At 65.0% G+C, this 12,018-nt stretch overlaps 1 protein-coding gene across 8 annotated transcripts; it reads left to right on the plus strand.

The window, feature by feature from the left end:
- Positions 1-3,125: 3,125 nt before the first annotated feature.
- Positions 3,126-11,718, plus strand: SLC16A3 (solute carrier family 16 member 3). Of its 8 annotated transcripts, none has more exons than XM_053661323.1 (7): positions 3,339-3,420; positions 7,613-7,741; positions 8,260-8,374; positions 9,140-9,393; positions 9,609-9,752; positions 10,007-10,759; positions 10,992-11,718. In XM_053661323.1, the coding sequence occupies exons 4-7, from the start codon at positions 9,171-9,173 to the stop codon at positions 11,249-11,251; spliced, it is 1,380 nt and encodes a 459-aa protein (XP_053517298.1). In that variant the 5' UTR covers positions 3,339-3,420; positions 7,613-7,741; positions 8,260-8,374; positions 9,140-9,170; the 3' UTR covers positions 11,252-11,718. The 8 variants fall into 8 exon arrangements, with proteins under 8 accessions (XP_037013869.2, XP_037013866.2, XP_037013863.2 ...); XM_053661322.1 differs by lacking the exons at positions 3,339-3,420; positions 7,613-7,741 and adding exons at positions 3,858-3,948; positions 8,920-9,043; XM_037157974.2 differs by lacking the exons at positions 3,339-3,420; positions 7,613-7,741 and adding an exon at positions 3,126-3,263 and having other exon boundaries at positions 8,242-8,374.
- Positions 11,719-12,018: the final 300 nt, after the last annotated feature.

Genomic DNA, 12,018 nt, shown 5'->3' on the forward strand with positions numbered 1-12,018 from the left:
GTGTCACTTCCCTGTGCCTGTGGGACACAGGGCGGGGACAGGCCTGTGGGCAGCAGCAGAGCGGGGCTGGGGGCCTCCAGGAGGAGGGGAGGGAGTAGCAGGCAGTGGGACCCTCGCACAGAGGCTGGAAGGGCAGCTCGGGCCCAGGCAGCAAACAGGGAGGTGAGGGGATCCAGCCTGAGGGAAGCGCTGAGTGCAGGTTCCACCGATTCATGTTTCCCTGCGTCCTAGCCCCGCTCCCAGGGCCTAGCTGGGCAGGGGGAGACCTGAGGACCCCCAACCCCGCCCATAGCTCAGGATGGGATGGGGCAGTGGAACGAGGAGGAAAAGTGCCCTGGGCGCTGGACCCAAAGGGCCTGGGGACGGGGGCAGCCCCAATGCGCAGGGCCATTTCCTGTCCAGCCCCCCAGCCCCAGGCAGAGGTGGGACTCTAACGGCCCCACAGAGCAGCCGAGACTCCAGGCACCTCCTGCCCTCGGTGCCGGGGAGAGCTGCTCCATGCCCACCGCTAGGGCCTCCTGCTTGAGGCTCGAGTGCCGTGGGTGGCAAGGCACAGAGGCTTTGCTGCCCCGGGAGTGGGGAGACCCAGGGCAGCCTCCGGCCCCACAAGGAGGCCCCTGCCTGGCGCCACCCACTGTGGCTTCAACATGGCAGCAGGCTGACCACACGGACGTGCCCTTGTCAGGGCTAGGACGACTGGATGTCTACATTCGGAAGGAAGTCCCTCGTCCCCCACACCACGTACGGAAACCCCTCCAAGTGGGCCGACCTGGACACAAGAGCTAAGACTACAAAACTCTCAGGAGAAGACACCAGCAAGTCTTCGCAACACTGGGTCACTAGACCTGGGAGCAGAAACACAGCTACCCAAGAAACAAAGATAAAGCTTTTGCGTCTCAAAGCTCACGGGAGAGATGGGAGCAGACACCTGCAAACCACGCGTCTGAGAAGGGTCCAGAACACGTCCTCATCACACTCAACGAAAAGGCGCAAACTGACGTTTCTCCAGTGGGGAAAGGCCAAGTGCCCGCAGCCCGCGAAAAGGCACTCCAGGTCATCAGTCCTCAAGAAACTGGAGTCAAAGCCACGAGTCTGGCTTTAAGAAGAGGGGAGAGGAAATAGAGAACAAGTGGGCAGCGACCAGAGGGGAGAGGGAAGGGAACTTAAGGGGAAAAAGGGGGAGGGATTTTGAGGAACAAGTATGAATGACACAGAGATGAGGACTTGGGGGGGGGGGAATGGGAGGGAGGGGGGAGACCGGGCGGGGGGGGGGGGGGGGGAAGAGGGAAAAAAAATGAATAAAAAAAAAAAAACAAAAAACAAAAAACAAAAAAAAAAAAAAAAAAAAGACAGGTTGCAAATAAATATTAATGCATTGAACTGAAATCAAAAAAAAAAAAAAAAAAAAAAAGAAGAGGGGAGAGGCCCTGGCTGGCATAGCTCAGTGGATTGAGCGCGGGCCTGTGAACCATAGTATCACGGTTGGATTCCCAGTCAGGGCACATGCCTGGGTTACAGGCCAGTTCCCAGCGAGGGACGCATGAGAGGCAACCATACATTAATGTTTCTCTTCCTCACTCCTTCTCTTCCCCTATAAGATAAATAAATAAAATATTTAAAAAAAAAAAAAAGAAGAGGGGAGAGCAGCCGCATGGTCCAGATGTGGAGGGACTGGGTCCCCCCCGCCGCTGCCGGGCCGTTCCCGTGCTGCAGCCGCTCCTGGCTCATTCCCCAAGACAGACGAAGACAGGTCCCCACGGAAGCTCCACAGGGACGTTTGTGTGCAGCACGTTGCCCATGACAGCTGAGCAGTGGAAAGGACCTCGGTGCCCACCGACAGATGAGTGGGGCGCATCTACACAGCCAACTGTCTATCATTTGGCCATAACAGGAGGGACCTGATAAAAGCTGCAACACGGATGAACCGTGGGAACGCTTGCCGAGTGAAAGCAGCCTGTTACAAAAGGCCATGTGCCGTGTGGCTCCTGCCACAGGGACACGCTGAGGACAGGCAGAGGATGGGGTCAGGGGGAGTAACTCATTAGTGAGCAGGACACCCTGACCCCCAGCCCCACTTATCAGCCGTGGCTAACAGCCACCTGGGTCGAGAGCCCGGGTGAGTCAGGTTTGTGCTCACAGGCTGGGCAGACTCTCATCTCCAACCCGGAGTCAGGGCAAGTGTGGCCGCAGGGGTGGGGGGACCATAAAGACCCGCTCTGACAACTGTGCACCAGGTCCCTAAGCACAGCAGGGACTCTCCTGAGCCTGGACCCCCTGTGAGCCCCAGGGCAGGGGTGGGGGCTGGGCAGGAGTGTCTGGCCCATGACTCAGCTGTCTTCCCTGACTCTGCCGGGCCTGCCCCGACCCTGTCCATGGGGTGGCGGCAGCCTGCTGGGCAAACCACAGGCCTGGCGTCCAGTGGGGGCTTGAAGACTGGGTTCTGTGTGGCTCCATCAAGCCCCGGGAGGTCCCCTGGAGCCTGGGACCTGGCCCGGTAGGAACAGGAGGCCTGTCCCCTCACCTCCCTGGGTTCTGCCACCAAGACCCTCAGAAGCTTCTCCAGGTTTCCAGTGTCATTTTCGGAACTCCTCCGTCCCCGTGCACAAGTAGAACACTCCAGATGAAGGTGGAGAACACCCCAAGCCTCAGCCGACCTGGGAGGGAGGTCGGGGACAGCCCTGGGGGCCCCTGGAGCACATGGGCCTGCAGCAGTGACTTCCCACGCCTGGAACCAACGGCATGGAAAGGAGCTTGGGGGAGGGGGTCTCAGAGTCCAAAATAAAAAGCAGGGGCCTCAGTGGACTTGGCACCTCAGAAGAGGTGGTCACATGGTGGACCAGGGGGCAGGAGGCCAATTCTGCCCCTCTTTGCGTGTGGGGTCTGGGCCCCCCAGGCCCCTGGAGAGGTTACCCTCCACTGAAGCCCCCATCCCACTCTGGACCTGCTGGGGTCTTTGTGATAGTGGCCAGAGTGGGCAGCGGCCCTGCCTGCTGCAGCCCGGGACCCTCTGTGCCAGTCCAGGTTGGTGAGGTGGAAAGTGTTCCCGTGGCCTCAGCTCCAGTGCCCCCCCCCCCCCCCCCGCCGGCAGAAAGTCCGAAAGTCCCACTGCCTGGCGCCTCCTCAAACCTTAGTTCTTTCCAGTGGCAGAGGAGACCAGTGGGGTTTGAGTACCTTGCCCCCTACCGGCAGAACCACCCCTCCCCCAAGGGCGACGGTCTGCGGAAGGACGGATGTTTCCCACTCGCCGCACGTCTACGTTCTGGGTATGTGAGGGGAAGGCAAGCGGCTTTATCCGCTTCGCAGAACTCTGAGCCACACGGGGAAACGGAAGCTCAGAGGGGGTGCCGCCTCGCCCAAGATCACTTAGGCAGCGCAGGGACCGCCCTTCGTGCCCCAATCCCGGCCCCGGAGGAAGCGCAGGTTTGGATGGGGGTGCAGACCCCAGGCGGGGCTGGGGAGGGAGGCCGGAGACGGGAAATCCACGGGGTCCGCAAACACCCTCGACGAGAGCTGCTGGTGGATGCCCGCGGCCCCGGGATTGGGGGGAGAGAGATCCCTGCCCGGGAGGGAGGTCCCGGGACGGCCAGTGTTGGAAGCCAGCGCGCACCGAAGCCGGTAGACGGAGGGGCGGGAGGCGGCCGAGCGCCGGGCAGCCTGACCGAGGGCTCGGAGTGCGCGGGACCAGTCCGGTCGGGCGAGGAGCCACGTCTACCGGCTGGGCCCGCTCCTGGGTCGCCGGCCCGGTGGGAGCACTGCGACGCTTGGTCTGGGAGCAGGGGGCGCCCCTCCCTCGGCCGCGCGGGGTCCGGGCGGGGCGGCAGGGGCGGTGCCAGCGGCCGTGACGTGCACGGGGGACGTGCAGCGCGAGCGACCAGGGCACCTAGTCGCCCCTGTTGCGAGCCCAGCAGCCAAGAAGGAGGGCAGAAGCGGACTGGCGAGTGGCTGCAGGTAGGCTCGGCTTGGATGCTCCGCACGGGCCGGGGGTCAGGCTCCGGGACCTTCCGATCTGCCCGGGCACTGAGCCCGCGCTTTTGCCCCCCTTGTCCCTGCCCCTGCCGGTCCAAGGCGCGGAGGCTCGGACAAGCCTCCCACCGCTCAAGGTAGCACCCCAGAGCAGGCCGCGTCCCCTCCGCGCCCTCGGACCCAGGCCACCCCTGGTCAACTGCCTTTGCCCGGTGCAGCCACCCCTCCGTCGGGCAGCCCTCGGGGGCTGGGCTCCAGCCAGGAGGTGGCTGCGCCCGGTGGCCAGGTCCTGGGTATAAATAGCTCAGCCTGCAGCAGCCCAGGCCCTCCAGCTATATTTGGTGCCCCCCCCCCAGAAAGTGGGGAACATGGGGGCAGCCCTCGTCCTCACCTCCTTTCTCTCCTGGCCTCACCCTAAACTTACACGCCCACCAGGAACTGGCCTGGGCCCCCTGGGTTCCCCTCACCCCCTCCCAGGCCCAGACCAGGGGCTGGGGCGGGGGGCCCTCAGTGTGGTTATCTGCACAATGGGTTGGTAATGCATCTTCCTGGACAGTGGACCAGGCCGGTGACCAGCAAGCTTGTGAGTGGACAGGAAGTAGTTGGGCCACTGGGGGTGCCTGGTGGCTAGGGGAGGGACAAAAGGGCAGGAGGGAGGGCCAGAGTGCCCTTTGTCCCAGGGGCGCCTGGGCCGAAAGAACGGCTGTGGCCAGGCAGTCTGAGTGAGGGTCAGTGGATGGTGGCTGTGCGCTCCCCCATGCAACCCAAGCGCGTGGGGCTCAACCAAAGCCCAGAGCAGGGGTGGATGCTGTGCAGTTGGGTTCCAGGGTGTCCCTGCCTCACTGCCAAGGCCCGAGGGCTGTGGGTGCTGACAGGTCGGACTGGGCCCTGGGGCTCAGGCAGGGGGTCGAGGCCTTGCTCCTCAGTGGGAGGTCTGCCCCACAGGGGCGATGAGGACACCCGCAGCCGTGGCCAGGTGGGTGTGGGGCCTTCCTGCCCGGCAGTCTGTGGTGTGGACAGAGCCTGGGGTGGGCCCTGGGGGGCCTGGTCACAAGGCAGGCTCTGTAACGACCCCACGTGACCTCGGGCCTGACACCAGGACACGACCTGGCTTCCACTGACTCTAGCCGGACACCTTAGCTGGAGGGGCAGTGAGGCTGGGGGCTTCGGATTCCCCAGGACAGCTTTGAGGCAGTGTGAGGGGGGGGGGCTGGGGCTGCCCTTCTGGGAGGTGGTGAGTGCAGAAGCCACCACACAGAGCAGTCGACCCACGCGAGGCGCCTCGAGGTCAGGCCTGGGCACACCCGTATGGGGTTAGGGGTGAGGAGCGGCATGGACAGGGTCTAGGTCTCCTCAAGCGTTGCCTCGGTCCCCATCTGTGAAATGGGCCGTCAGGGGACGCTGTCCCGGAGATATGCGTGTGGGCCGCCCCAGCGGAGGAAGAGGAAGCCGGCCCGCCCTGAGGGAGTCGCGGGATTCCATGCTGCTGCGGGGATCGCTGACCCGACAGCCCGCACCTCGTGCGCGCCGGCTAATACGGCATCGGGCAAAGGGGCGCCTACTCCAGGCAATACGGCGGCGGCTCCTCCCTCGGCGCGTGGTCACGTCCCCCACGTCCCGCGGCCGGCCAGCGGTCCGGCGGAGCATCCTCCCTGCCTGAACCCCCAAGCCCAGTCCTGAGCTGCAGCCCGAGGCGCGTCCAGCCTGTCTGCGCCAGCGCTGGTGCGGGGGGTGGGGTGGGGGTGGAGGGCGTGTGAGGTCCCTCCGCTCCCGCTCCCCAGCCACCTCCCTCCCTCCACCCGCCCCCGCCGGCCTTGCCAGAAGATGGGAGTCACTCTAGAGCTTGCAGGGGCACCAGGCACGCTGGGAGCGCAGAGCGTTCCCGGTGTCCCCCTCCCCAGGGGAAGCGGCAGGCACACCCCCCACCTCCCGCCCCAAGGGATCCTGCCCCAAGCCAGGAAGGGCAGGGTCTTCGAGTCCCGGGCAGGCGAGGGTCCAGATGTGCTCGAAAGGAAGGAAGCTCTCCCTCCTCTGGGCAGCAGCGAGGCCTCTTGTCTGCCGCCGCCCCTGCCGGCTCTGGGGTACTTGGGGCTGCTTCCCGGGGCTCAGCTGCTGCTGGCCTCCTGCTGAGGGAGGAGTCCAGAAGGAAGGCCTTTGCCCCTTTCCCGCCCAGGGCTGGGAGTGCAGGAGGATGGCCCGCCAGCCCCAGAAGGCCACCTAGCGAGCACTGGGACAGGCTGCAGGCTCCAGGGCTGGAGCTGCCGCACCAAACCCAGGGGACGTGGCCTTTCCAGGGGGCTGATGGGCCAGACACAGGACCCGAGACAGAGGGTGAGGGGACTGCGGTACAGATGCCAGGGCCAGTGAGGACTGCAGGGGTGTGGCTGGGCACTGTCAACACCAAGGCGCAGTTCAAAGCCTGGGTGCATGTAGGCAGGGGAGCGATGCCTGGGGGTGGGGAGGAGGGGCGATGCCAGAGGAGGCCAGGCAAGTTGGGGGTTGGCTCAGGGGCTGGGACCCCGAGGGAGCAGCTTGCAGAAGCCTGGCCTGGGAGGAACAGTGGACCCTCAGATGTGTGACTGCTGCTCAGGTCCCTCCAAGGGACCCCGGGGACTCTGCCCCTTGGCCTTTCCCACTGGGCTTCCAGCGGCCTAGGGTGTGGTGCCATCGTGGGACCTGGCAAGGAAGGGCACCTGTCCCCGACCTGGGGGATCGGTTTTCTAAGGCTCAGAGGGAGGGTTATTTCTGGGCTGGGGACATGGTTTGCGTGCTTCCCTGGGAGGGTAAATGTCACAAAAGGCCAGCCAAGCACCATGCACCCAATCCTGCACTGCCACTGCCTTTCTGAGCACCACGTGAGGGTCCCCAATGCCCCTGAAGGGGGTCGCTCCTCCCATCCCTGGTCTAGACTGGGCCTCAGCAGGCCCCTCTGTCCCTCACCCAGCAGGTTCACTCCTGCCGTCTCCTGCCTCCACCCCCCACCCCCACCCCATATAGGCACTGCCCTGCTGGACAGAATCCCTTTGCCCCCAAACCAGAACCACCCCCATCCTGCTCTCCCACCCCTTTCCCTCTGCCCACCACCCCCCCCACTTGCAAATCACAACCTCCCAGGGAAACCTCACTGAGGAGCAGCTGGTGTGGGGGATGGGGCAGGGCCATTCCATTGCTGACCGCGGGCGGGGCAGGCTGGGGGGACGGTTAGCTGGGTAAAGCAGTCTGAAGAGCCTGGTGGCAGGAGCCATGCATGGCAGCCACTTGGCTCACACAGGTCCTGGGACATGCTGTCCCCTCCTGGTGTCTGGGCCTCCTCCAACTTCCAGCAGCTAGTTCAGGGGATGCCCCGCATCCCACAGGCAGCCAGCCTGTTTCCTGCAGACCCCGGGAGCCTCCAGGGAGTCCCACGCCCTTGACGGCTGGCCAGAGAGCGGCAGGGTGGCCGGTGCGGCGGGCAGAGCTTGGAGGGAGGCCGTGGCTTGCTTTGTGATGTTGGGCACCCAGAGGTGGGCTGTCATTCCTGATGGCTGTTTTGGACACATGCCCCTCCTTGGCACCGCTTGACCTCGAGCCCTGGGTCTGGGGTGCCCCTGCTTTCCGCCTTAAACGTCCCCCCATCACAACGTGTTCCTAAGACACACCTATTTTCTAGTACGTTTCCTTCAAAATGACCCTCAGCGACCTCCTGACTCACACCACTTGGTGCCCACCAGCGTGTCTGGCCCGCACGCGGACCCTGAGCTCGTAGGGCCCAAGCACTGAGGCTCCCCGTGTGCTGCAGGTGCGTGGGCCACCCAGGACCTCTGCCAGGCCACAGACCTGTGGACGAGTTTGCAGGGCCCTGTGCTGTTCCCGGACACCGCCACAGCCCCTGCCTCGGGAACAGCCCCCATCTCGCTCCCTGTCATCTGGGAGCCTCTCAAGGCCCAGGGCACTGAGGTCTGGCAGCCGGAGAGGAGCAAGCCTCTCTCAGGTTTCCCAGAACTGGCACCCTTGGCACTGGCCCAGACCGCCAATGCTGGTGCTCGTACATAGCCGCTACTGCTTGGAATCACATGGGGAGGCCCTTGAAAAGCGTCTCCCCACTCACCCACCAAGTCAGAGCCCCCTGGAAGGCACAGCACCTGTGGTGTGGCCAGGACGCTGGGGAGGGGACTGTGGCAGGCCTAGGAGGGGTCTGAGGAAAGGTGCCGAAGTGCAGCCAGGACAGAAGTGGGCTGATGGGAAGGAATGTCAGGAGGTGCTTGGGCCTCGGAGCAGGTGGGAGTATTTATGCCACAGGAGCGGGTGTTCCCACAGAGGGCTGGTTCACCGAGTTTGGCCAGCGGGGAGGACTCGGCTGCAGGGACTGCCCTCCTTCCCCACGCCTGCAGCCAGCAGCGGACTCGCCTTGGAGCAGCTCCTGTCCAGCAAGGTAGGAGGCAAGCCACCAGGCTGATCTGGGGCTACATCTTTGGTGCGAGGATCAGCTGGAGGGGTGGACAGGGGACGAAGGGGGAGGTGGGCCTCAAGCTGGAAGTCTGGCCCCAGGTTCCAAGTTACCAAGTCCCAAAGGAGCCAAGTCTCTGCGCAGTAAGAGGGCCGCTGGCTCTGGACTGCTGCAAGGTTTGGGGCACGAGACAGGCCACCTGGTGGCTGGACCGGTCTCCCCTGTAGGCCAGTGGGGAGCCCCTCCCTGCGCGCCCTGAGCTTGCCACAGCATCGAGTCCAGCAGCAGACAGGCATCTGGGTTTGGCCCCTGCTACCCGCCCAGCCCTTGGCCTCTCCCTTCTCCCCAGAGGAGCTGGGGCCTGTGCGTTGCCATGGGTGGGGTCCCCCTGCCCTCAGTCCCCACCTGCCTGCTCGATGGCACTACTGTCTGGCCCCAACCCCCAGGTGGCAGGATTTCCCAGTTGGGGCCCCAGGTCCCTCCCCTCTGGGATGCCAGCCCACCCTGTGGGCCCTGCTGCATCACCCCAGAGCAGGAGGCCTGAGGTCTGCCTCCAAGAAGTAAAGCCTGAGACTCCGCTGAGCACGGGAGAACCGCTGCCCTTGGGAGTGGCTGTGCGGAAGCCGCCTGGTGGGGGCGGTGGGCCAATCGCAGGTGAGGAGGCAGGCTGCCAGCCCTCGCAGGAGTCTGTCCCCACGCCACTGGTGGATGACCACCTGACAGCCCAGTGAGCCTGGCTTCCTTTCTCAGGGACCCGGAGCCAGGAACCAGCCCTCCTGCCATGGGAGGGGCTGTGGTGGACGAAGGCCCCACCGGTGTCACGGCCCCTGATGGGGGCTGGGGCTGGGCCGTGCTCACGGGCTGCTTCGTCATCACGGGCTTCTCCTACGCCTTCCCCAAGGCGGTCAGCGTCTTCTTCAAAGAGCTCATGCGTGAGTTTGGCATTGGCTACAGCGACACGGCCTGGATCTCGTCCATCCTGCTCGCCATGCTATACGGCACAGGTGAGGGCCAGCCCCGCCGGGGACCCATCCTGGCAGCTGTGCCTGCCCGGATGCGAGGCCCAGAGAACCAGGCAGGAGGCTGGTTCTCATGCCTGCAGACACCAGCACAGTGTCCGGCTGCGACTGGGCTCTGGGCGGCTGGAGCTCCCGGAGGGCCTGCCGAGCTGGGACGCTGGGGAGGGCTGGACCCGCCGCTCAGTGGCTGTCCCCCGCAGGCCCACTCTGCAGCGTGTGTGTGAATCGCTTTGGCTGCCGGCCAGTCATGCTGGTGGGTGGTCTGTTGGCGTCCCTGGGCATGGTGGCCGCATCCTTCTGCAAGAGTGTCATCCAGCTGTACTTCACCACTGGCGTCCTTACAGGTGAGTGGGGCTGGCCACGGGGCAGGGTGGGGTGCTGGGGGTCCCTCTGTGCCTGGTGGCCTGATGACCATGGCTCAGGCCCATGGAGAAGCCTGGTCACCTACACCCCAGGGCGCCCGTGTTCCCTCTTCTGCCGCCCCTCCGGGCACATCCATCGGGGACAGGGCTCTGGGCACACTGGGTCTCCTCTGCCGAGCATGTGCTGGGGACAAAGGGGGTGGAGCCAGCACCTCACCTGCCGTCCCCCCATCCAGGCTTGGGCTTGGCGCTCAACTTCCAGCCATCGCTCATCATGCTCAACCGGTACTTTAACAAGCGGCGCCCCATGGCCAATGGGCTGGCGGCGGCGGGCAGCCCCGTGTTCCTGTGTGCGCTGTCCCCACTGGGCCAGCTGCTGCAGGACCACTATGGCTGGCGGGGCGGCTTCCTCATCCTGGGTGGCCTGCTGCTCAACTGCTGCGTGTGCGCCGCGCTCATGCGGCCCCTGGAGGCAGCTGGCGTGGGGCCCGGGCCCCAGAGGCCCTCCCGGCGGCTGCTGGACCTGAGCGTCTTCAGGGACCGTGGCTTCGTGGTCTACGCGGTGGCTGCCTCCGTCATGGTGCTGGGGCTCTTTGTGCCGCCCGTGTTCGTAGTGAGCTACGCCAAGGACCTGGGCGTGCCAGACGCTCGGGCCGCCTTCTTGCTGACGGTCCTGGGCTTTGTCGACATCTTCGCCCGGCCCGCTGCCGGATTCATCACAGGGCTCCCCAGGGTGCGGCCCTACTCTGTCTACCTCTTCAGCTTCTCTATGTTCTTCAACGGCGTCACCGACCTCACGGGCTCCACGGCCGGCAACTACAGCGGCCTGGTGGTCTTCTGCATCTTCTTCGGCATCTCCTACGGCATGGTGGGGGCCCTGCAGTTCGAGGTGCTCATGGCCATCGTGGGCACCCACAAGTTCTCCAGTGCCATCGGCCTCGTGCTGCTGCTGGAGGCCATCGCCGTGCTCATCGGGCCCCCGTCTGGAGGTGAGGCTGCAGCAGGCAGGGGCCCAGTCCCAGCACCTGCCCATCCCAGGGAGGGGGATTCGCTGTGGGGTGGCTGTTAGTGGGAGGGACCCTTACCCCGGCCCGGCATAGCCGGGCCACCACGTCCTCCGGCCCACAGCTAGCAGGTGCCAGGGAGGACCTGCCCGGTCCACTGTGGGACAGGCGGGGAGCTCACGGGAGCTGGGCTGAGCTGACGCACCGCCCCCTGCAGGCAGACTCCTGGACGCCACGCACGTGTACCAGTTCGTGTTCCTTCTGGCCGGGGCGGAGGTGCTGGCCGCCTCCCTGCTGCTGCTACTGGGCAACATCTGCATTAGGAAGCGGCCAGGGGCGGCCGCCAAGGAGGAGAAGGGCCACGAGCCCCCTGTGGATGACAGGGACGGTGTGGACTCGAGGGAGGTGGAGCAGTTCCTGAAGGCGGAGCCCGAGAAAGCGGGAGAGGTGGCTCACACCCCGGAGACGAGCGTCTGACTGGTGCGGCCGGGATGCTGGGACACTGAGCCGAGGCCTCGGGGCTTGTATTTATTTCACAGACAGGACTGGCTCAGGCGGGCCCCCGGCTCCCCACGGTGGATCATCGCCCATCACTGTTTTTCGGGGGAGGTGGTGGATGGGAACCGCGTCATTCCAAAGCAGATCTGTGGTGAAGTCAAGCTCGAGGTTACAGGCCGTCTGCACCAGACACCCAGCCTGCTGAGCTGCCAGGTGCCCACAGCTGGGCTCAAGGACTTAGAAACCCGGCTTCAGAGACATTCTTCAGGGGGTGGGGCCGAGCACAGCCCTGCATCGGGCTTGCCCCCTGGGCCTGCCTCCCATACTCACCACCCCCGGGGGGGCCCCCCGCCCGCCTGTCCCGTGTCTGGGGGCATAGCTCCCCGCCTCTGCCTCTGGAGGGTCTGGAATAAACTTGTGTGTCAGGGCAGCTGAGTCTGGCGGAAGGGAGGGATGTGGTCTACCCTTCACCCCAAATCTTTCTGGGCAAACACCAAAGTGCGTCTGGCCTGTCGGCATGCTGGCTGAGTGCTGGGGGCGAAGGCCCTTCCAGCAGGCAGCCGGGATCCCCGAGAAGGTGTGTGTTCAAAGTTTCCTGCCTTGTTTATTCACTCCGTGGACACTGCCAGGACCCTATGCCGCTGATACCGCCCGGGGCGGACATCAGCTCCCTGCACTTCCCGTCCAGCCCTGCTGGCCTCGCCCAGGCCCCTCACACCCACCTGCCCTTGTGGCCGGCGGCGCCT

This window comes from Artibeus jamaicensis, unplaced genomic scaffold, assembly GCF_021234435.1.
Source record: "Artibeus jamaicensis isolate MK-2021 breed Jamaican fruit bat unplaced genomic scaffold, CSHL_Jam_final contig_2259, whole genome shotgun sequence".
In the NCBI taxonomy this organism is placed as follows: domain Eukaryota; kingdom Metazoa; phylum Chordata; class Mammalia; order Chiroptera; family Phyllostomidae; genus Artibeus; species Artibeus jamaicensis.

Bases quoted from the DNA above. Each gene is read 5' to 3' on its own strand.
- SLC16A3 (XM_037157974.2), top strand. From the start codon at position 9,171: ATGGGAGGGGCTGTGGTGGACGAAGGCCCCACCGGTGTCACGGCCCCT. The intron at 9,394-9,608 runs GTGAGGGCCAGC...TGTCCCCCGCAG, and splicing joins CGCCATGCTATACGGCACAG to GCCCACTCTGCAGCGTGTGT. The intron at 10,760-10,991 runs GTGAGGCTGCAG...CGCCCCCTGCAG, and splicing joins CATCGGGCCCCCGTCTGGAG to GCAGACTCCTGGACGCCACG.